Genomic DNA, 24,098 nt, shown 5'->3' with positions numbered 1-24,098 from the left:
AGACTGGAGCAGAGCTTGTTTAAATGCACTTGCTTCCTGCACCACGCCTCCCAAACGCTTCACGTGAAGGGGGCAGGAATTACTGTGTCTGGGCTTGTTTAGTAAATTTTAGTCACTGTAACTGGCTGGGAGGGCAAGACTTCGGCATCAGTTTAACATCAGAAAAAGTCACCTATGGTGTCCAAAACCAGAGTTTTACAACCCTCACACCAGTTACGGCTGATTAAAACAGGCTAAAAGCAGTGGGTAAACTTTTTACATAGTCTCAAAGTATCTTTCAAATAATTACAAAAGATAGACATAAACCTGGCAGGCACCACCTTAAGGCTCAGTCACACCGATGATGGGACAAATATACCCTTAAAAACAGGTCTGCAGTCTTCTAAACTGTTAAGATTAGAACAGAGGCTGGGACAACGCTTGGCAGATACCAAAGCCCTCACCACCACCAAGGCTTAGCTGCGACTGCAGTCTCAAGGCACACCTGGCCTTGTTTCCCACAAAAACACTCCATAGTAGAGCATGGATTATTTTATTGTACACTTTATAAAAAGTCCAAACACACACATACCGCCCCCCCCCATTAGGGAGGGGGTTCACATCTTTCTTAATGTAGATCTGGCCACCTTCTAAATTAGGCCTTATTACTTGTTCTTATACCCTTAAGATGCTTCTTTCCCCTCAAATATTTATCTCCCAACTACAAAAATGGAGTTGCAAAGGGTGTATATAAAGATATGAGATTTTTCTTGCTCTTGTTATAGTACAAACAACTCAAGGTGATTAAAGAACCAGGAGAGTAAGAAAGGGGGAAATTACCTAATGAAGAGATGGAATGTCTCTTACCTGTAGCAAGCGGCTGACTCATCTGTTATAATCGGCACCTACCCTAAAGTCACCGGTTTGTAGGGGCATGGGCACAGGGAACAGTGAGGCAGTGTGTGCCAGGCCACTGCTTACACAGACTCCAGAAGGCGCAAGATTCCCGCACCCTTTCTTAATTACGAAAGACAAATTAGAGGAGAACCCAGTACTTAGATTCTACCCACTCTGAGGTATTAAATGCATAAAGATTAGTTATGTCCAAGTAGCATGCAATAGAAATATCTTTAAACCAACATGGTTAAGTGTTAAGATCTTTAGAAATCAAAATATTTATTCACATAATTTTAAACTAAAGCCAAAGGTAATAAATCTTCCGCGGTAATGATCTGAGTGCAAGTGATGCGGGCTTTCTTCACATTCACGTCCTTCGTTCAGTTGTTCTTGAACAAGTCGATGCAGCTCTGCAGGAGGGAGACGTTGTTCTAGAAGACAGACGTCGGGGCACTGGTGAGGCACGGACCTCAGACCCACCGACTTCGCTTGTCACAAGACATCTGGCCGGGTGCTTGTTTTTCATTAAATGACCCCTGAACCACAATTCCCCTCACCCCAATTTCACTTTGGGGAGTTCCTCACCCTCAGAAGGGCTGGTCAGCACTTCAGCACCTCCACCCCACACCCCAGGTTTGCTCCCACTGCCATCATGCCAATTCCACTCATGTGACTTAACCTAAATGTGGTATTTGAAAGCCTTGGAAAGACTGGATAAAAAGTTGCTAAAAAAAAAAAAAAAGTTGCTAAAAAGTAGTTATGGGTGAGATTATAAATGAGATTACAAATGATAAATATTCACATAGGACTTGGCAGGAAATACTGTACAAAGTTCTCACTTTAAAGGAATTCAAAAAACCTAGAATACTCAGAACACTACGCATAAATGACCCATAAATGATACTTTAAAACTCCAATTTAAAAGGCCATATACAGCAGGACTTAAAGAGGCAAGTGAGTAAGCATCTCTGTTGTGGTCAAAATAAAGGAATTCAAAATACATACAAACGTTCAGTCTTCCCGCTTTAACCAGCGCAGATGGCCAGCGACAGTGACCTGACTGCCCTGGCTCAGACAGCACCCTGAGGCTCAGTATCTGCCGCACCCAGGAACCACCCAAAGAGCCCAGAAACCCTGAGTGAATGAGCCTGGGCACAAAAAAAACAAAAACAAAAAACCCCTAAGAGCTCCCCAGTAGGATTTCAATATGCTCTAGCACTGAGAACCACTGTTCTCCATCTTTTCTGGGCTAAATTATGCTACAAACATTATGAGGAAGTTTTCCTCCTTTTTAAACCAAAAGGGACTTAATATCAGAAGACACTTAGCAAATTCGAAAACTATTTAAAAAAAAAATCTACCATGAAAACTCCAGATAACGAAGAGCTTATAAATGCTATGATGGATGCTCACAAATTACTGGAAAAACTCCTTCAGGGTGTGGCCCGCAAGGACATCAAGAGAGAAGCTGGGTAACCGCCACCAAGAATGCTCTTCTCAAAAAGCAGTATTTCATCAAGACATACGGAGTTTTGGTTTGCAGTGGAAAAAATACTCTGACAAGTGGCTCCCACCCACACCTCAGGGGATTAAAACCACAAAGCAAATGCCATCTGCTTGATGACACTGGAAGAGTGAATTGGTAAATAACTTGAAAAAGACCCCCCAAAGTTGACTTAGTTTGAAGATAACACTTACCCTGGCATGCTTTATTTCCAGTTCAGACATTTCAATCAGATTCTTCCTAAATGCTGCCACTCTCTTTCGTTTGAAATTGATTAGCTCTACAAAGCAAAGTTTACCAAGAAAAACAGAACAATCTTCATCTTTAACTTCCAAATACCATTCTTACAAATAAAATGATCTCCAAAGCTTTGGTACCCTACACCACATTTTCTCACATTTTTGTTATCTCTACCATTGGAACACACCCCCAGTCACCAGGAATGGCCCCTGAACACCTGGAGGTTTCTGAGTTGAGCTGCCTTGCCCTTTCCCTCTAGGAACCAGTGCTTGTGGAGGGTGGGCTAGGGAGGTAGTGGGCCACACGTACTTGCACCAATGACCTTTTTTAAGGATCATTTTTAAACTTTGAAAACTGCTTTTTTGTGGCTATTGCTACAGAACATGCCACCTTTGTGTTTATCCATCATAAAAATTCAGGATCAGTGTCCTATCAGACTCCCTCTGATTCCTTCCACACACTAGTGAACTCAGGCTCTACCCTGCAGCTCTCACCATCACTCCTGTGATCAAAATCCTCCCTTAGCTTAAGCTGGTGCTCAGAGTCCTGTATCTTGTCTACACAGCACCGTCCAACAGAAATGTAATACAAGCAGCCACATTAAAAAATAAAAACTCAAAAAATGTATAGTGATTTTAACGACAGTAACTTGGATATATCAGGCTGGTCTTGTCAGATGTCAAAATAAGCTCTTCTCCTTCCCTCCAGGACCAGAACTCCAGACTGACCCATCTGTCTCCCAGGACACCTGCCCACTGCCCTGTGCTTCTGCAAGAGCTCCCATCAATTCAGCCATAACCTTAGAACCTCAACGTAAGACAAACAGCCTAGGAGCCATTTATCTCATTATTCTACAGAGTACTGCACTTTTAAATAGTGTACACCCAGGCTTACATTTTGAATAAGGAGGATACGATCAAACAACAAAGGGACAAACCGTGGGCAATAGAGACAGGCCTAATCTGGCACATTGTAAAGCTTTGTGGCTTCTCTTTAAAAAAATTCTCAAAGCCACTAAACTCTCGCCTATACAATAACCTAAGATTTCAACTCAGTAGTTTTGAAGTGTTCTTTTTCCTTATATATTTAAATTAGCTGTTTTTTTCAAAAAGCTAGAATTTTTATTTAAACTACAGTGCAGCGAGAAGGAGGTTCCTCTGAAAGAATCCAAAGGGCAGCCATGGGAGCGTATCTGCAGGCCATTTGCAAAGACTGTACAGAGAAGCCCTGTCCCTCAGTGAGGGCACCGGAGTCCTGAACAGAGAGGAGCCAAGACAAAGGAGCAGAGCTCTTCCAGATACACCGGGATTGCAGCGCCACAGAGGAGGGGGAAGGTTCTGAGGAAACAGTCTTATAATGAGATACGGATTCCACATGGAAACCTGAGTTTTGAAGGGGGAGGGTGTTCTGAGGGTGATTCAAGTGTCCACTCTAATTTACATTCACATTCTGGAAGACACAGTCTTTACTTTTTGCTCTGGCATGTTCCATGGCCCCTAAGAACTTCAGGGCAGTGAGATCCCCACTAAGGAAAAGACTACCTATTACACTCATGTTCAATGGACATGGTACACCATCTCCCAATTTTATTTTGTTTTATTTTTTTGGCCATGCTGCGTGGCATGCGGGATCTTAGTTCCCTGACCAGGGATTGAACCTGTGCCCCCTGCATTGGAAGCAGAGGGTCTTAATCACTGGGCCGCCAGGGAAGTCCTAAATTATATTTTAAAAGCCCCTTACTCTGGAATGGTAGAAGGCAAGAACCAACCCTGTGGAGATGGAATACAACTGAGTCATTATTGCAGACTCATGATCCCTGAAGAGTATATACGCGTGTGCACACATCCTGACATTTCCCCACTGTTGGCTGAAAGGTCTAGAAGCAGAGGCACCCCAGAAGAAATGAGCACACATAGCACTCAATCTGGGCTCCTGGAAGAAATGGCGATTTTCATGGCTGGAGTAGAAAAGGTCTAAGATTAGCACGAAACATCTAATCCTCAAAAATATGGGGGTGTCATAAGGACACGCCAGCTTTAAAGGCACTCTCACTGGCTCAGTCTGGACAGTATGAACACCAAAATAACTTTGTACAGTCATGAATTTTAAAACTTTTTGAAAACAGGAATCCATGAGTCTAACGAAGATGATAAAAAAAAACTATGGGAGAGAAGGGAAAGCTTGTGTTAATAAAGGATAGACAGCACCAAGTGCTGACATGGAGGAGTCGGGGAGGGGACAACTCTGTATTGTATCAAAGGTTACCGAAGTTGGTAACTGTACTGCAGGGATGTACGAGAAACACAGCGAAGTTTTCAGGGATAAAACAACTAAGAAAGATACAACTTAATCTCAAAAGGTTAAAAAAAACCCAACCCAGATATGTTTATAAAATCACACAAGTAGGAGCACATGTACATGTGCAAGTGACAAAGCAGAGGATGTATGGGTGTTCTCTGTACCATATGTGCAACTTCTCTCTGTAAGCTTGAAATTACTTCCAAATAAAAAGCAAAAGGTAAATAAAGAGTGGCCCCACTCAACCTTCTTTTGCAGATTCAGAAAGCTGTTCAAATTTCTGGCAGCATTCCTGCTGGTGTGCCTCAGCCAGCTTGACATCTTTGCTTTTTAACCGGGCCTTATCCAATGCCTTGTTTGAATTCTCATAGTCAATGAGGGCTTTAGTGCGTCTGTATAAGAGATCCTGAGAAGAAAATTAACAGATATGATACATGGTAGTTAAACCTATACCGAAAAATCTCTAGAACAGAACGGAAGACTATCTGAAGTACTCTAAAAAACAGACAAGTACCTTGGGGCACTGCCTAAAATGTCAGACATCAACCATCTCCTGCACCGCCCCCCCCGCTTAAATCTCAACATTAGGCTGGTAATAGCAATGCTTAATACATTGTTGACAGCCTTTCCAGAATTCTCTATATGGATCAAGAGAAGGAACCAAACAGTGACGACTATAGGATTTTTTTCTCTAAGAAAACATGCCACAAGACAAGTCACCTAAAATAAAACTAAACTATGGGGGAAAGAATGAATTTCTACTTCCTGATGACATTTTCCCATTAGGTATTTTCCCTACCTAATTTTATGCTGCCAGGTTTAGTATATTTCATATAAAAATAATTTAAACATTTTTCTTCAGGACAGTGTAGACAGTGAAGAATGCACGTTCCATTCCCAAAGGTCATTCTGCTGACCACTTCACCTTGCTTTTGGTTAAGTAATGCTTTATGACTCAAAGGATGCAGTGACAACTGCAATTCAATAAAAGATCACAACCCCAAAGCCTTTTCTGCCTCAGAAATAGCCCCTTTGGCATGTGTCCGGTTATCTCTGCATCCAACAGCATATAATCTCCCAAACCATTATCTGTCTACTCAGCACCAGCCCTACTGCCCCTAAGTTCCTAAGCAATGCAAACTAAGGACACAGTGTCACAAAAAGGAACGTCACTGTGAGATGATTTCAATCTAAAACGGAACTGGAGGATACACACCCGCACCCTCAGAATATAACTATACAACTTAAGAACTGAGAGACTGATTTCCCACAAACATCTGATACACAGGAGACCCAGACTTACCTCCCGACCAGTGAACACCGGCCAATGAGCTGACTGCTGGGGACCAGCTCCCTCACGCCAACCATCTTACTGCCAAAGACTCTTCCTCTTTGCACTCCTTGCCCCAAAATACATCCCACCCCACACCCTCAATGGACTCTCCTGTGGCTTGCTACAGTGTTTCCCACACTGCAACTCCTCTGTTATTCCTGAAGAAACTCGAGCTTGCCTCAGTTTACTTCTTTATTTAGGCTGACATCACTTACATGAACAATCCTGACAAATTTCCATCTTCTTTCATTTTTAACAAAGAGAATACATCTGTATCATCAGACCTCTTCTGCGAGAACTCCCTCACCTTAGCAGCCTCTATGTTGAGCATGTAGTATCGGAGGAGCTCTGTCAGCTTTAAGTCTTCATCTGAGGAGACTCGACTCTCTACTTTCTGTTAAAAAACCAAAGGCCACCATCATCTAAGCAGAAATCTACAGATTATAAAATACATACCTTGAAGACCAACATAAAAATCCTTACCCTAAGTTTTTCAAATAGCTCAGCCGCCTTCAACAGGTACCTGCAAATATACACGATTTTGGCTTACGGTCTTAAATCATGTATGAAATATGATCTTATCAATGCTCTAAGACATGAATGGGTAAATTCAGGAGTCCTAGTCTGTGGCGCTTTAGAATTAACTTATCAAAGCAACGCTTTCATCACAAGTGGCCCAATCTAGCAGAGAAGACGGTTACGAAATCGAGCACATTTCCAGTGCCGCACTCACCGGCATTGGCCTCTCTTGCTGCCCCTCAGCCACCTTGCTGTGCAGAACCCGTGTCCCCAAGTTCTTATCCGCTGTTAAACTTGTGTTAGCCAAGGTCAGGTTCTAAGCCATAAATACGCTACTAGTTTGTCTTGGTTCTGCCATCAGCCTGACTCCCATTTTCAAGTCTGAAATACTAACGCCCCCTAGACCAAGCCTAGGTGTAAGTAGAACACAGTCATTTGACAGTAACAGCGAGGGGTGGTTCCAGGATACAGTGCCCACCCTGCACAGAGACTAAAACCCACAGTTGACCAAGTCCCTTATCTATATGGTATAACGTACACCCTCCTGTATACGTTAAATCATTTCTAGATTACTTATCACGCCTAAAATGTAAATGCTATGTAAATAGTTGTAAGTACAACGTAAATGCTATGCAAATAGTTGTTGATGCACAGCAAATTCAAGTTTTGCTTTTTGGAACTTTCTGGAATTTAAAAACAAGTATTTTCTATCTGTAATTGTTTGAAGCTGTAGATGCAGAACCCACAGGTATGGAAGGGGCCAACTATTCCATCTCACACCAGAAATAACTAGAATGAAGCAACTGTGAAAAATTAATATAAAAAAATGCTCAAAATCAGACTGGGGTCATTACTTTACCCTTATGGCCACCTTAACCAAATCTCTTCAAGTCAGCCCAAGGCATTACCGAGTAAAGCGCAAGCACCACTTGCCAGAAAACACAAAGCAAACTTCTCTCAAAGACAATTCCAAAATCAAAATAATCAACAACAGACACATGTAAGTTTGACAGAAATAAAGGCTTTGACAACAGCTACCACGTTTGGTACAGAAGTGCCCTGAGTCCCTTACAAACGTCTTACAAGTATTTACGTTCAGAGGGTGTATAGTATAAAGTGAGTGCTGGAGACTATGGTCGACCAGAGATGGGCTTGGCTCAAGAGCGGAACTGAACCTGTGTAGTCATTACCCATTTTACCACCCAACAGTTTTCAATTAGGGGATTAGAGAAAATGTCTTCCAACAAAAACTTACTTTTTGATGACCGTGGGCTCTTCTAAAGCCAGGCTATGCAAGCAGGCTGCGGTGTGGATGTAATCGTCCGCTACATCTGCAGGAACAAGGACAGACCTTTTATGTGAGCAGAGCTGGCACATTAGCAAACTAAGGGGCTAATGGGCGAACATATTTACTTTTATGAGCGCTGGTCATTCTGTCAGCCTTTGCACAGGAACCCTTGATCCTATCGTAATAGTTACTGAGGAAATGCTTCTCTTGCTCAAAGAAGTCATCTACCTCCTAAAGGGAAGGAAAAAAGAGGTTTAAGAAGCAAAACTTCTAACAATACAAATATGTATTTTATATTATAAAAAAACACTAAAGAAATAAGCTTATGCATAAGTTTAACCTCTAAAGACTAGGGAAATAAAAATAATTTTTTTTTGAAATGGACTTTTCATACTTGGGATTAGGAAAAGTGAAATGCTGGCAGGAAATGTCAACAGAGAGAACCATTTTGAAGAGCCATTTAGCACAGCCCAGTAAAACTCAGCATCCTCTCTAACCTCCAGCAATTCCGCTAGAGCGGTGGTTCCGCCCGGTGGGTGGCTCCCGCGCCTCGGATACCTGCACCTGCCAAATGTGTTCGGTTCCAGACTGGGAGGAAACGCTGGCACCTGGCGGGCACTGACCAGGGATGCCAAACGCCTGTATACGTTAAATGCGTGGGGACAGCACACCTTCAGCTGTGCCAGAGACAGCCCCAGAGCTTCCACATTTCTGACAACGCCCTGTCTTTCTCAGCACCTACACCCTGGGCTCCTTACTCAAGCCCTCAAGTGGCAAAGTCAGACACCAGACAGTAACTGTTATGGTAGCAGGGAGGGGGGCTGAGGAGTGAAGAAATAAACCACACCTACAAGGCTAGTGAGAAACTTGTACATTTATTTGATGTTCTAGAACAGCACTGTCCAATAGAAACATGTGAGCTACACGTGCCGCTTAAAACTTCTGTAGTAACCACATTATAAAAAGAAATAGGTAAAACCCATATTTTATGGTTCTTTCTTCCTATCAAGTCCTTGAAATCCAGCATGTAAACAAAACATAAAATTCAGTTCCTTTATTACACCAGCCAACTGCATCTGTCAAGTGCTCAACTGCCACCTGAGGCCGGGGCTACCAGGGGACAGTGCAATTCTGGAGAATAGCATGAAATACTGGTCTTGTAGCTTATTTTTTTAAAAAATAACTAACTGAGTAACCTCTCCTTACAGAAAAGGAGAAAATGAAGACTTAAGTGTGGAAAGGTTCTTATCCCTTCTCCTGGGAAAGAACTGAGTATTTTTGGAAAATAAGTGAAAATTCAATGAGTAGATAAAAATAACCAAATTTGAAAAAAATTATTTACATTTTTGAGAAGCTAATACTATTTGTTTCACAAATACCTATTCTGAAGAAACAAAAAGTCACCTATTCACACAAAGAGAAGAATTTTCTCAAACAGCTAAAGGCCACTTACCTTAACTCCTGAAAAAAGGACTTCATCAGCACTTTTCACCACACTTTTGAAAAAGCCACCAAACATCTCTTTGGTATTTTTCCGCCTAACACTTAGCTAAGGAGAAATCCAAAACAGTTAACGGTACATATATTTCCCATCAAGTCCTGAACACATTCCAAGTAACTGTTTACTAGTATAAGCATACACTTAAGATACCTCTAATTCCATCGTTAACAACAGATCTAAATATCAAATAAACAGCTAAATCTAAGCACAGGTTGTAATTCTAAAAGTGTGACTTAGGAGATATTTTGAAAAACCATCTAGGTATCAATATCAAGTCTTTGTGCCTTTAAATTCTTGGTAGAATTACTGTTCTGTTATGTTGATTATTCACTGGTTAGAAGACTTCTGAGGAAATGTGTAGGTCAGGGCTTGCCTCATACATATTAAACAGCAAGAAATGTAACGTATTTTTGTAAAAAAGCAAGCATATGTCTCCCTTTCAATGAAAAAAACAAATGTGGATCAACTTAAATTCTTTCGAATAATCCCAAGCTTAACTGAGGGGATAAAGGTCAAAATATTTACATGCAACATCTTATTAAAATGCCTTACACGTTGGATCTATTGCCCTCGGGGAGGTGGGCAAGGGGAGGAGCATCTAAGAAAGGTTTCTGTTGTGTTGATAAGAAACTCAACCTTGAAAGTCAATTTTTCAGAAAATATATCAAGTATATTCTTTGTACATTTTAACTGGATCATGGAAATGGAATAAAAATGCCTTACATCTTGATCATATTCCAGGAAAATGTGAAAGTTGCGATCTTTACTGAGAACAGGGTGAGAGGAGAGCCGCTGAAGAAAGACTTCATGGGAAGACACAGTCTTCTTGAAGACCGCGAGATACTCACTGGAAGAGAAGCGCACAAGGCCTCAGCTCAGCTGACCACCCAACACTGCTCCCTGGGACCTCACTGCGCTGCTCCTCCAGCCATGCAGAACACCTCAACTGGACCCAAAGCAGCTTGGTATAATGTAGCATCCAACTAGGTAATAAGGCAGATCTCGTTTTGGAATCTGTGGAACAGCCACCGAAAGGGGAAGCGATATAACCAGAGTTGATAGGGTACGTCTGTGAAGCCCAAACCCACGAGTACTTAAGCACAAAACACTGGCTTCTTTAAAACCATGAAAACCCTTTAATTTTGCAGCCATGTACACAGCAGTGAGTCTAACAAAGCCTGGAACCATCAGAAACTACAAAGTGGCTTCATCTCAATCTACACACTAGAGATGACTCAGAACTTCCCAATAGTAGGAACTTGAGTCTGTTGTGTTCAGCGCTCTAGCCTCAGAGCTGTCCACGGGGTACCAGGCTAATGCGCCTGTGGCAGCGTGCTGAAGAGACTTGCTGAGATGGATGCCTTAGAAGGGAGGGAGCCAAGGGAAAGAAGTGCAAGGATGGCGTCATAAGAAACTGTATGCAGACCTCCAACTATGATACAGAATAAAGAATCCATTCTTCTTTGAAAGAATTACAACCAGATTAAAAGAGCCATAGCTGTGGCTATTCTTAGAATGCTTCTTTGTAGCAGCACTCACTGCCATCTAGTTTCAGCTATACTTCCAGTAAACAAACTTCAGGGAAGAAAGTTTTGTACGTTATCACAGCCTGAAGACTTGTTTATATATAAAGACAAACGTTTAGTTCTTCACTTTATGCCAGACCAACACTCCACGACAAGCATGGTCTACAGATAGAACCACCATCTACTCAGTGTCAGCAGTCCCCAGGGAATCAATGTCTAAAGTACAAAGACCAGGTCCCTCCACCCACACTCTGCAAAATGTGGTTTGAGAAGACAATAGCCAGGTAACTAATTAACTGAAATTAGCTGTCAGATTCTCGTTTCTGCACACATTTTTATTCTCAAAGGGTAGAGCCCCCATCAAGAAAATGCACTTACGCTTCCAGCTCTTGCTTCATCTTGGCAAATTCTTCTTTGGTCATAGACCCTTCACCCTCTCCCAGTTTCTGCATCTTCTCTCGAGGGCCGTCGAAGTCAGGCTTTGCAGGCGCGGGCGGAATCTGCAGTCAAGGCAGTAACTTGTGAGGGTTCTCGCCCCCAGAGACGTGCAACTCAGTGCCTGTGCACAGGAGGCAGGGAGCCCAGTGGGGCTGCCTGAAAATCAACTTGCACTTTTCTCTTAACCTTATTCCTTTCGGCCATTTAAAAGAAGTGTCCCCTACAACGGGCACTCACTTTGACTGCAATCATTTGTTTGGTTAATCAATCACTGGACAGTTGGTAGGTATGACAGTTTATCCTGCTTCAATTGTCAGTTTAATTTATATATTACAATCAATGCTAAAATGAAGCCAATGAAGTACGATGAAGATAATAATCTCTGGATTTATAAAGGAATTTATTCCAGAGGATAAAAGATTCTAATTTTGCGTGGACATTCTTAAACATAAGCTTCAGTACTGATTTTGTTTAACTATTTGGCCAGATTCTTCAGCTGGCCTGGCAGGAAAAGCCATGTTTCTCTCTCCTTTAAAATCGGCTAAGGGACTTCCCTGGCAGTCCAGTGGTTAGGACTCCACGCTTTCACTGCCGAGGGCGCGGGTTCAATCCCTGGTTGGGGAACTAAGATCCTGCGAGCTGCACAGTGCAGCCAAAAAATAAAAATAAATAAAATCAGCTAAGTCTCTTCCCAGAGCCACGCATTAACTCTCAAGGGCCGAGCACAAAGACAACTGCCCCCTTTACGCCTTCAGCAGAACACACCTGAGAAACCCAGCACACACTACCACCAGCAGAGATCAATTCCACTTGATGGCTGAAAGGAAATGCCAGAGAAATGCCAAACGCAAAGGTAGACAAGACTTTACACCATGAAACTGCTTACTCTCTTTTATTGTACAGAATATAAGACTATGCTTCATCTTACAGCTAAAACGCTATTTTCACATACTTTAGATTTTACCAGTAATAGTGAACACATACTCTAGTTGACAAATGAAATCAGACTATTTTCACAATCTATTACAAAAAAAGTGGGTAAAAGTCTCTCAAAACAAAATGAACAGCAAGGGAGAAGAAATTGGCTTCAGTAATTATTTGATTACCCAAAATGTACTTACAATAAGCCCAGCATAGTCTGTAGTTTCAATAAGAGTGTCATGTAGCCACACAAAGTCTTCATGTTGCCTTGTAACAGAAAACTCTGGGCTCTGAAACGTGGGCAGCGTGGTCTGTAAAGAAAAAAGAAGTAACTGTTAACTACTATTTTCAGATAAAGTGGCTTGGGTTTCATGCAGTGCACTATGGGAAAATTCTGCATAATAGAACATCCAGTTTTTTAATGAGATCCAATAAAGAACAAAGCTAAGATTCAGCACATTCTTTACGGAATTCTAGTCACACAACTCCACCTTTCAGGTCAACTCAGACAGATATAATCACGTAGGCCTCACGCTGCCTGAGTGACAGGTATGTTAATCAAGCCACCAAGGTACGCAGAGAAAACCTCGTGGGAGGGGACCTCAGAGACAACATATTACCAATATTATGCTGGAGATGGCATAAACCAAGAGCTCTAGCTTCAAACTTCCTGACTCAAATTGTGCCTCAGCCATTTACTTCATTTAAACCTGTACCTCAGTTCCTCACCTGTAAGATGGGGATAACAGAATACCATAAGATTGTTAGAAAGAGAAAATTAAGCCCATGTAAACCCTTTACAAAAGTGCCTGGCATAAGACAAGCACTCAATACATTTTAACTAGTATGGAAGGAGAAAGGAGGCTAAAAATGTTCCTGAAAAGATCCCAAGAAATTAAACTTTCTATATTTTTCACAGATTGGCATATTGCTTTTGTCAAATTAAAAATCTGGAGAAAAATTAACACAACATTATATATCGGTTATACTTCAAAGTAAAATTTTTTAAAAATCTGGACGAAAAAGACCTCTTCTGAATCATAATAGGTGGGGTGACGGCCAAGAACTTAGTAAATATGGGCAAAGCAAGCACTTCCCACGCATGCAAATTAAAAACAAAGGTGGAGTTCTGTGGCAGGTGGCTCCAGCTCTGTGGCTCTGCCTGGTTTGCTTCCCCACGGAGCAGAGCACAAGCCACACTAAACACCAGCAAAGCCCACAGCCCCAGGGCTCCACCACAGTAGAAAATGCTGTAAGAAGAGCACTCATCTGATGCTTACTAGGAGCAAGCGGAGGGAGGGGCCTCACTTAGCAGGAGTACCACACTGCACTCAGGTCACTAGGTCTCTTCTCACACCCACTGTGACTAACAAGGCTGCAACCTGGCACTGTTGTTATTACTGAAGTCATTCTGTCACTTACCTTGGTGTGCACTGTAAATTTGACTTTATCCCTCTCACTGAGTGCATCAGGTATGTCAATCTGAAGCGAGGGGTCAACATTCAGGTCCACTGATACAGATCTCAGCTGAAATACATTTTTTGGCTATTAGTCTCAAATTCATTTTAGTCCTAAAAAGTATCCTTTCAAAAAATGGGGAGCTCGTAATTAAAAAGCAGTCTGTATAAGACTTCTATTGTTCTATGTAGAACAAAGTCAGTTGAGATAATATTTGAAACTGTGGGGAAACCTGCTCTTAAATGCATGGGTGGGTCCAGTGAATTCCTGTAATCTAAACAAAGCAACTATATGATTCTAATATCATGTACATTACATACTTTGTGTCCATGAAAAATACATTTAACCAAATACTTGAAGAACTGTACTAAGAATAAGAAGGCTTCAACTGGATAGAATGAAATCTTGAACTTCTTCCATAAATGCCCAAATTACAAGAACATTCAAGAGGCATTAACAGACTGTATGTATATCTGAAAGTTAGAGGCTGGGAAGTACAGAGAACAGTCAGGTGGTATGGGATCTTGGGCGGAGAGATAAAAATCCACTCAAGAGTGGACCTATTTACATTCAGGGACTGTCAAGGAGATGAGAAATCTAGACACAAGAAGTGAATTGTAAAAACCAACAAAGGCCTTAATTATCAGAATTCCACTGCGATTACATATAAGGGAGAAGTGTGAGCACTGCCCTGGAAACAAAAGTAAATGATTTTTGTGAGTTGGAAACTCAGAGGAAAATAATATCCAACTCCAGTTTTGCCTGTTTAAAAAGAATTCTTGGAAGAAGTGGCCTGTTAGGAAAAAGTCGTTAAAATGGTCTTCCTTAAAAAAAAGCTTTCCTACTGAATCTAAAATATGATAAATTCTTTCATTCTTAAGACAGACAAGCTGACAGTGGATCTGAAGGCCTGACACAAATAAGAGGTTGCAGGGATTAAACATCCCATCCTTCCCCCAGCCCCCAGCTGTAACCTAGTGCTAAAGTTGCCAGAACCCTCTAGACTATTAACACAAGGAAAATGTCAAGTGAAGACTGGAGTTAAGAGGATGAGAGAACAGGGAATCCTGAGTTTTTCCCTCTAAATTTCCCTTTGAATTCCTTTCTTCAAAATAAAAAGACCAAAGACTGATGAACTTCTGAAAATAGAAAAACTGGTTCTATTAGGTATAAAAAGATTAAACATATTCTCTAAGAACACATGGATTACTTCTCTCTCCTTTGTAGTATTTCAGAAACTGTCAGTACTTCCCTTTTTCCTTCAGCACTGTGACCAAGAAAAAAATTTTTTAAATTTTAATTGCAAAAACCAGAGTGAGCCCTAAAACAATGGCTTTCCTCTAAGAACTAAGGCTCACATTCTTGCCACCAGAACTTGATTTTTAACATCAAGTATTTTAAGATCACAATATACTTAACAGTTCCTGGCATGTCAACCTAAATACATCTTCCAAGTGAATTCTTGATGACTCCTATGAAATATTTGCTTGTTTGGCTTAATTTTCACATGTCCATTTATGAAATCTTTGCAAACAAAGATAAAGCTTCAAGGTCAGGGATACTTCATTTTATCACAGCTGTGACTCTAGCTCTGACACATTTCTGATAAAAGCTTCCTTCCTTCTGATAATTTACCACTGGGCAAATGCAGCATTCAAAAAGACCTCAAAATATACACTAAATTTGACTGCAGAGAATACTGGCCACCCCACTGATCTCATGTTTGTATGAGTCAAGAGTCAGTACACGAATAAAGTGGGTCAGGTTACTGGTGGAAAGATGGGGCCGCCCAGGGACCGTGTCTAAGGTGCATTTCCCTGAGTTCAGCAACAACAGCCATGTTTCCTGAAATTCCATTTCCTAACGAGGTCACAAATCCTGGTTTCCGGCAGTCTCTCAATTTCTGAACACACTGTCGATTCCATTTTAGCTCACTCCAAGCCCAGTGAGCCCGCGAGCACCACAAGGACTGCCTTGGGAATTAGCGTTGGAAGACCCAAGGGGAATGTAATCTAGTAAACGGGGCTCGTTGAAGCACCAGTCAAAGCGGCGATGGACTTCACCAGCCAACATCAGATGTCACCTCTTTCCCACACTCCAACCATACAGAAGTATAACAGCCCAGGTTATTCACTGTGTTACTATCTTCTTGTCAGTAAAGATATTTTGTTTTTTAGTGTAAGAGTATGATGAAGACACAAAATAACAAAAACCACTAGAGGTTTGGAAAGACTGTGCACTGTAACAAGATGCCAAGCACCCAGCTTCTCCAGCAGTAATCACTTTTGCCTAAATATACCACCCTAGGAAGGGACTCAACAATCCCACCACCTGACATGATGAACACTCCCACCCCACCACAAAAACAAAACAATTAAAAAAAAGAAACCCACAACAGATAACACGAAAAAGTCTGCATTTAGGCCTTAAAGAATTGTCTGAAAAAAGATGGTGGCAAAATTCTGAGTATGCAGACCATCACCAACTCAAATGATCCCTATTCACAAGTCAAAGGAACTTTCTTGTATTGTAGCAAGATAATCCTCCAGATAATGAAGCCCATAAATCACCAAGGAGTAAAAAGTTGTGAAATGTTTAAAGCTTCTAAGTCAGCACTGTCTCCTCACTCCGGAAGCATCAACTGTGATTAAAAGCTCAGCATTCCTTTTTCTGCTTGGTCAACAGAACCAACACTCCATAGCCCCAAGGCACAGTACTTGCTAAATAATCAACAGGGTGGAGGGTACAGCGAGTGGGTGACACGCCTCCATAAACTTTCGCCCACTCACCATCTCTGCCCCCTAGCCTAAGTGTGTGCCCAGAGTGCTGCCTTAGCCCTGTTGGCCAACACTGTCGGACCTGGGCCACAGGTGTCAAAATGACTGGGACAGCTGTTTAAAGCAGCAGGAAGAGGCAGGCAGGCGAGGCAGGCTTCAGAGGCAGGCTTCAGAACGGAGTCTAACCTTAGGGACGTTAACTTTCCCTTTCCCATTCCCTTAGGTCACTGGTGAGAATCAAATTTAAAACACATTTACTCTCCAATGCGCAATGTTAAGTTTTAAAACAGACTTTCTTTTGTAGATTTCCACAGAAACCACTACATCACATACTCCAAGTTTTAGATGGAGTTTCAGTCCCCAATATACTTCCTTATCAGACTAATCCTTACAGTAAGGATTACAGTGATCTTTGTGAGAAAAAAGGGGGGTAAACAAGCATTGCTTCATTTAGAAAACAAAATTTTAACTGTTTTAAGAAATCTGAAGGCTTGGTAAGAGAGCTGAAAAGGAGAAAAACTAAATCAATCCTTGTGCATTCCCTCACTTGTTCATCAGCCTCCCAGCTGGGGCACCTGACACTGGCCACAGGACAGATGTGCAAAGCTCTGAGCTGCTAAGGACCACTTTTGGTCCAGATCTCACTTATGACTCACTTTGGTACACGACTTTAATTTAACGCCATTGCAAAGCCTCCTCTTCAAAAGGTTAAGTGGCACAGAGATGGCAAAGAGCACCTCTGTGGCTGGGCAACACAGAAAGCCAGATTCAGAAATTCAGAACCCACAGAAGAAGATATATAAAGTATAAAAAATGTTATGGCAGCTGCAGACTCCAGTTTACACTACTGCCATACAGCCAAATGACAAAACACAATGGGAAGAAATCATCTCCACAGTAACTCTGATCTGCTAGAATGGGGTCTAGTTGAATAGCCACTTAAGTCTAACCAGTTTTGTATACATGCAAGAAACTGAATATGCCAGCCCCTATATTTCCATCTTAATTTGAATGTTGCAAGGAAACTACTGCAGATAGAAGAAAAGCCTGCATGTATACACTGAAATGACTTTCCATTCTCCAGTCCCGAAGCAGCAATGTACTTAGCCAGCGCATGCTACACATCAGTGTGCCTCTCCTTCAAACTGTTTCTCTCCTAAGGATTCTGCTTTGCTTTCCCTTCACCCAATGGCTAAGGTACTAAAGACCCCTACCAGGGAGAGGGGCAATACGACAAATCATCTTTGAATGGTCTGTAAGCAGCATGGAGCCAGAACAGGCAAGAAACAACCAGGCCATATTTCAGCTGGACAGGTACAGATACCTTGCCTAGTCCAATACTCACTAGTGAGGAAATAAATCCAAAAATGCTCTGCGGTAGACACAGTGGATTTGCAGTAATTTCTGAAAACTGACTCACGTGATACATACTTATATTACTTTGTTACTGTTTCAGCTCAAAGGAAGGACGTGCTCTGTAAGAAATTCTAATACTGTATCTTTCTCCGAACCCCTCTTTATGGTTCAAATACTGTAATGGTACTGAATTATTTACTATTTTCTCCCACCCTGAAGGTAACCAAAACTTGTCTGTGTTCTATCCCACTTATCCCTGAGGCACTGGTGCATGAAAAACAATTGAATTGACTGTGTGCAATACATGAGCTGCTTTCACAGGTATCTGTGTTCATCTCCCTCCCCCCACCACTGGCTTCTCCCTTCCTATAATTCAGGCCTGCCAATATATCATAGTCCTCAAGGACAACAGAACCAAAGACTTCTAGATCTCAGCCTACTAACATAGATAATAGTTATGGAAATTAGCCACAAGCTTAACAACTAGATAAAGAGCTGCAGCAAGTGATCAGATTTCCACCACTCATCTTGGTGAGATGAGACCCACAGGGACCCATCCCTGCTGACACCAACCATTCTTACCGGTAGTCCACCAGCACACAAGCTGTCCACAGTAGAACACTGCAGACTGCAGGGCATCTGGAGGCTATGCAGCCCAGAGTTCCTAGAACAGAAATCCAGGCTTGGAAGAAGGTCAGTGCAGCGCACTCAGCGAATGGATAAACTGAATCATCATTTCACAAGGCTGCAAGCCCACGAGCTAGTGGAATCCCAACATGGAACCAGAAAGAGATTAAGTTGAATTATTGGCTAAAACAAAATTCACTGTGAAATCCATCTAATTACAATCCATCTAATTGCAAGATACCTGAATTATTTTCAGGAGTTCACAAAGTGAAAGGTTGAACCATATGATCTATAATGATCTCCTAGCACAGAAATTCTGTTGGGAATCAACATACCACTGCTACAGAGGAAGCAGCTGCCACAAACAAAAAACTAATTTCCTCCATTCAAAGCTAAAGCCCTTCACCTACTACTAGATTTCATCAAGTCTCCCTTCCAAAAGTTCCTCCTGGTCTATCAAGTCCACAACTCCTTACTACAAAGCAGTCTTACTTTATGATCAACCCAAGATGAAATAGAAAAAGATTTGAGAAAAAAATTTACCTTCACCAACAAAGATGATTCAGCAACATGGATAGAGCTGACCTTGAGCTTGTGTCATGAGTTTAAGACACAAATGGCAGCGTGGAGAGAAGAAAAGCTTGCCTGCTTCCTGGTGGGATTCCTTGTACGCCAGTCAGAGGCACCACACATTTCCCAGATCTTTCAGATATAAACATTTCAGCCCTTCATCACTCACCAGATACCTGGTCCCCACTAGCACAACATGTAAGCTCTGTACTGCTCTTCATTAAAGATCAGGTGAAAGCCTTCATGTTGGCGACACTTGCATTTGTGCTCCTCACCGTTTACACTAACTAGACCCAAAGGCTTAGGGATCTGCCCCTCAAAAACAAGTAAACCATAAACTCTTCTGGCAGAAAACTCATACCACAGATTAACATAAGCAACTATTTTGAGAAAACTACACTTTCCTCTTCAGACCATATAGCAGTGCCTGAAAAAGTTACACCAAGTTTGTAAACGGAAGCGGGGGGCGGGGGGGGGAGGGGGGAGTCAAGCCAAGAACCCAATCTCTAAACTAAAGTTCAGTCTCTCCTGAACCTCAAACTGCAACTTCACTCCTCCTTCACTCCTCCCTGTGTATTTACGGTTTGCCTTTGGGGTATGAAACACTTGAGAAATTCCATATCCCCCTTTTAGGTGGAAATCTCTCTTCTTAAGAGTAACTCAATGGCCAATCAGAAAATATACAGGTGTTGGAGGTGAAGTATCTTTTTTTTTGGGGGGGGGGGGTGAGGAACTAGTTTCTCATGTAAAGATGTAAAGAAACTTCTCAATTTGAACCTGTAAAAAAACAAATTTGCTATTCATGCAAGACAAGATGTCCCACTATCCCTTCGCTATTTCAAAAATAACAGGCAGAACTTATAAAGCTCAAAAATACTTTTCTCTGAATAATTGGGTTCATTAAAAGGTTGTTTCCCTAAATACAACCTAACTTCACTGCATGTGCCTTTCACCACTGGCCAGTGGTACTACTGACCTACAGAAGTACATCCTAATTTCCTCAAGCAATCAGGACAACAGAGCAAAAAAGCAGGATTTTTAAACCAAGTTCCACCCTGTAGCACATTTCTCAGTGAACTTCAATTCTGCCCCACAATGCTTTGTGAGTACTGTGGCATCCGAGCCTCAGGTTTCCACTGTCCAAAGGGGGCAGTGAACTCCAACATAGTAAACAGAGTAGAGTTTGTAACTCTCAACTGCCCAGAACCCTTTACCATTTTTTGGTAAGGCTCCTCAATACTGGGGGGAAGGCTAATTCTACCAAAGATAGTCAATGATGCTGATGTTTTAAACGGCCTGCTATTTCCTTAGAATTTATCAAGCATCTGAAAAAAAACTTGAAACAAACTGGCACACTAAAGATTAGCCTCTAACACAATCTGACCCACCCATATCACACCATTTTAGAAAGTTCAAATTGGTGATTCTCAACCAAGGGACATTTGACAGTGTCTGCATTTATTTTTGACTGTCACTGATGAAGGGAAGGGAGTTACGGTCACCCAATAAAGGCCAGGAATACTGCTACAATGCACAGGAAGGACAATTCCCCCTCACAAAAAATTATCAAGCCCAAAATGTCAATCGGTAGTGTTCAAGTTAAGAAACCCTGGTTTAAACTGAAGCTCTACGTTAGATGTTAGTCACTTACTAGGTCTCATACCAAATGAGAATTTGGATCTCAGAATCCAGAAAATTCTCTCATAGACGCCCTAAGCCATTTCTTCCTACAGCCAAAAAAAAAAAAAAAGTGGGCAGATCATGACCTGCTATAGTAGTATTCACAAATGGGGATCTTAAGACACTGTCTGCAAGTTACTGATCCAGAACTAAGGCTTGGGCAGCTTTGAGAAGCCACACTTCCCGAATTTAAGAAGTCAAGCCATAAACATAGTAGAAAACTTCAGTCCACAAGAATCACTTACTCTGGACTTGCTGCAGTATTGGTGAAAATTCAGGACTGTTCCTATACTAACATAAATTTTAACACTCTTCATCTAAGCTGGTGGAGAGTGGTGTCCCTAGAGACAACTTCCACACCAGTTAACAATCTGCAAACCAGAGGGGCAGCATAAATGTAAAACGTTAATGACTGGCTCTGGGAAGGAAACACTGTCCACCCAAAGCCCATGTAACCAACTAGTGAAAGTTAAGGTGAAAGTAACAGCACTAGGCTGGGGAGGGCCCTTACAAAGCCCTCCTGTGCGATCATTTGCTTCAGTCCACTAACAAGTTAAGAATAATAAAAATCCCAGGAGACAATCAGGACTGGCACTCCATTTGCCGTAGGTTGGCAAGACTAACGGGACCAAGACTCATCACAATAGACATACACTGAGTCCGTGAGTGGGAGCCTAAACGTGATGCCGCTGTTTAAAGGACCTTTTGGCAAACAGGAGGCCTGGGTAAATATCTTATGGGAACAAGGTCCTGCATAATCTCCATTTCTCTCCCCAACCATTAAAAACTCCAGACACCTTAGAATGTTGATGCAGCCAGTGCGGGAGGCGGGGCGGGGGCTGCACTACGCCAGTTTCTTTATCATGAAGATGCGGCCTAATGATGTTAAAGGTTCAGTTAAATTTCTCAGGGGCTCGACTTAGCAAAACCTTACTTTTCTAAATTTAAAGACCAGAACACCATCTTTGCCATCAGTAGAGGACTAGTTAAACAACAAATTAATCATACAACTGCTTTCTGGGAAAGAAGACAAATCAACACCTTCAGCTCAAAAGGATACGACTAAATGAAAGTGCCAGGCTACCGGATATAGGCCAGTACTCCTGTTTCGCTGAACTAGCCAAAAGTTCTGCAGCAGCACTCAAAATCCTCAAGAATTAATTACGTTCCGTGCCTTATTAGCGGATCTAAACCTCAAGAACCCCTATCCTCATGGAAATCCCAAAGCAATCAGAAAGTTTAAACTTACATTTTCAGCAAAAACGTAAAATATTTCAGTTAACTAACAAAGCTGAATTACAGCAAGAGAACAGTTTGCCCAAGATTTGCCCTCCTGTTATTTCACTCTTGTCCCAAACTCCCCTTTGGTGAACAGTAAAAATCATCTAGACTTGATCCACATCCCAGGACTAGTATCGGATATCAGGAAGGAAAATGAAGCCACGTGTTAGAGTAATATTTTATTAAGTTTATTATTTCCTTATTTCTGCAATTAAAAGAAAAGCAGGAAGATAATTCTATATAATCCTTTCCTGTAGTCACTAAAACCAGGAAGAAGGAAACAGCCTTCAGAATCCTCTTTTGCTCAAGGATCAGAATGGTGGGGAAGTTATTTTAAAAACCAACCACAGGTATACTATACTAACAAATAGGAAGGTCGGTTGAAGTTGTAAAGAGCTGTCTAAAATAAATTCTGGACCAAGAAAGAAGATGGAAGGTGGGGGATGGAGGGGGGAAATCCATCTACCCAAATTTCTATTCAGCCATCTAAACTTCTAGAGAGAAAACTACCTTTGGAATGTTCTAGAAAGAATGGTTCTCAAGTTCCCACTTCCGGCTTTAGGGAGGGAAAAAAAAATTACTTCTTTCCACTTAGAAAGAAATAAAAATACCCCAACCAAGACCCTATCCTCACGCTTCATTTCAGTAACTAATACAGCAGTGACCCCCTTGCTGAACAATCCGGCAGCCGTATGCGAGCTTTGGCACCACTAGATGAAAAGGTCTCTCCAAAGAGCTGTGGATCAAAGATGCCTTTGATTTCTAAAGAGATGCCTTCCACGTTACTTGAATGTCAGAGCGTCTCGAATTCCTAGATTAGTTTTTTTTCATTTTCTGCTAGAAAAACGTTTCTGTTGACGATTCTGCACAAAACGTTGCGGCTCATACCAACCCCTGTAAATTTCAAACTAACTTATGAGTAAAGGACCAATCAAAGTGAAGGCTTGCCTCAATCTTCAGTTGGCTATGGTGACATAAATTGACTGCATTAGTCACCTTTTAGACCTCAAGATCCAAGCGGCATGGGGGTAATTTACATCAACACGCAAATCTTAAGAGCGAAAATTAAGTTCAACTATTTGAGCACCTGCTAAAAACGACAGCACTCCCTCCCGGAGCGGCGCACTGAGCGCTTTTGAAGTTGTAAGAGACACACTCCCGATACCTGACTCGATTGAATTTCCCCAGTATTTTGGAGGAGCTGGGGCGCGGTTTCGAGCTCCGTCGTTTGCTGCAAAGCGGATCTCGCGTGCACCGCGCGGTCTCCCCCGAGAAGTTTTAGCAACTTTCCACGCCGAGCGCGCGCTCCCGCGTCTCCGGCCCCTGCCCCGCGAGCCCCTCCCGGGAACCAGGGCAAGAAGCGTGGGGTCTGGGTGACCGCCGGGGCCTCCCGGCCCGGGGGCCGAGGGCGGCCAGGGCCTCACCTTGCTGCGGTCCTCCTCCTGCTGCTGCAGCAACTCGGGAACCGCGGCCATGGCGACGCGGGCCTCGAGCGTGGCCGCCTGGCTGTGCGAGGAGAGAAGAGGCTGGGCCGCCGCCGCCGCCAGGGCTCGTCTCGGGGGCGGCCGCGGCCCCGCCTCCGCCAGCCTCTCTGCCCGACGGCGGCGGGAGGCCTCGCGACTCCTCCACCGTCCCAGCAGCCCCGGGAAAGGCGAGCGGCGCCCCACGTGCTCCCCCAGGGCGGCCTCCCCCGTCCCCGCTGCCGTCCATCTTGGAGCTGGGCAAACAAGCTACGCGGGGCCTACCCTCGCTCCGAGCCACGCGGAAGCCGCCGACCACCGGCCGCCACGGGGACGCGCTGCCCCTAACACTCTCCCAGCGAGGCGCGTCTCAAGAAAGGCTGCGCGCTCTTAGGGGGAGGGAATTTATTATTCAGCCGGAGTCCAAGATGGCGACGAGCTCTGA

The 24,098-nt window shown here is 42.7% G+C and overlaps 1 protein-coding gene across 4 annotated transcripts; it reads right to left on the bottom strand.

The window, feature by feature from the left end:
- Positions 1-516: 516 nt before the first annotated feature.
- On the bottom strand, positions 517-24,074 carry SNX5 (sorting nexin 5). 4 transcript variants are annotated; one of them, XM_082359577.1, is made up of 14 exons: positions 23,939-24,074; positions 23,618-23,699; positions 13,867-13,971; positions 12,645-12,755; positions 11,464-11,585; positions 10,283-10,406; positions 9,512-9,607; positions 8,184-8,289; positions 8,026-8,101; positions 6,735-6,774; positions 6,559-6,645; positions 5,165-5,324; positions 2,575-2,660; positions 517-1,307 (listed from the first exon to the last, which is right to left on the bottom strand). In XM_082359577.1, exons 2-14 carry the CDS (start codon positions 23,666-23,668, stop codon positions 1,257-1,259), a joined length of 1,215 nt encoding a protein of 404 aa, XP_082215703.1. In that variant the 5' UTR covers positions 23,669-23,699; positions 23,939-24,074; the 3' UTR covers positions 517-1,256. The 4 variants fall into 4 exon arrangements, with proteins under 4 accessions (XP_082215703.1, XP_082215704.1, XP_082215702.1 ...); XM_082359578.1 differs by having other exon boundaries at positions 23,618-23,695; positions 23,939-24,072; XM_082359576.1 differs by lacking the exon at positions 23,939-24,074 and having other exon boundaries at positions 23,618-23,878.
- Positions 24,075-24,098: the final 24 nt, after the last annotated feature.

This window comes from Balaenoptera borealis (assembly GCF_965194805.1).
Source record: "Balaenoptera borealis genome assembly, chromosome: 16".
Taxonomy (NCBI): domain Eukaryota; kingdom Metazoa; phylum Chordata; class Mammalia; order Artiodactyla; family Balaenopteridae; genus Balaenoptera; species Balaenoptera borealis.
This window is presented reverse-complemented; position numbering and strand designations above follow the sequence as displayed.

What these genes read in the sequence shown, in the direction of transcription:
- SNX5 (XM_082359579.1), bottom strand. Translation starts at nt 18,674, where the DNA reads ATGCCCTGCAGTCTGCAGTGTTCTACTGTGGACAGCTTGTGTGCTGGT. An exon ending in AATTTACAGTGCACACCAAG is followed by an intron (nt 12,756 to 13,866) that starts GTAAGTGACAGA and finishes TTTTCTTTACAG; the next exon opens with ACCACGCTGCCCACGTTTCA. An exon ending in TCAACATAGAGGCTGCTAAG is followed by an intron (nt 5,325 to 6,558) that starts GTGAGGGAGTTC and finishes TTTTCTTCTCAG; the next exon opens with GATCTCTTATACAGACGCAC.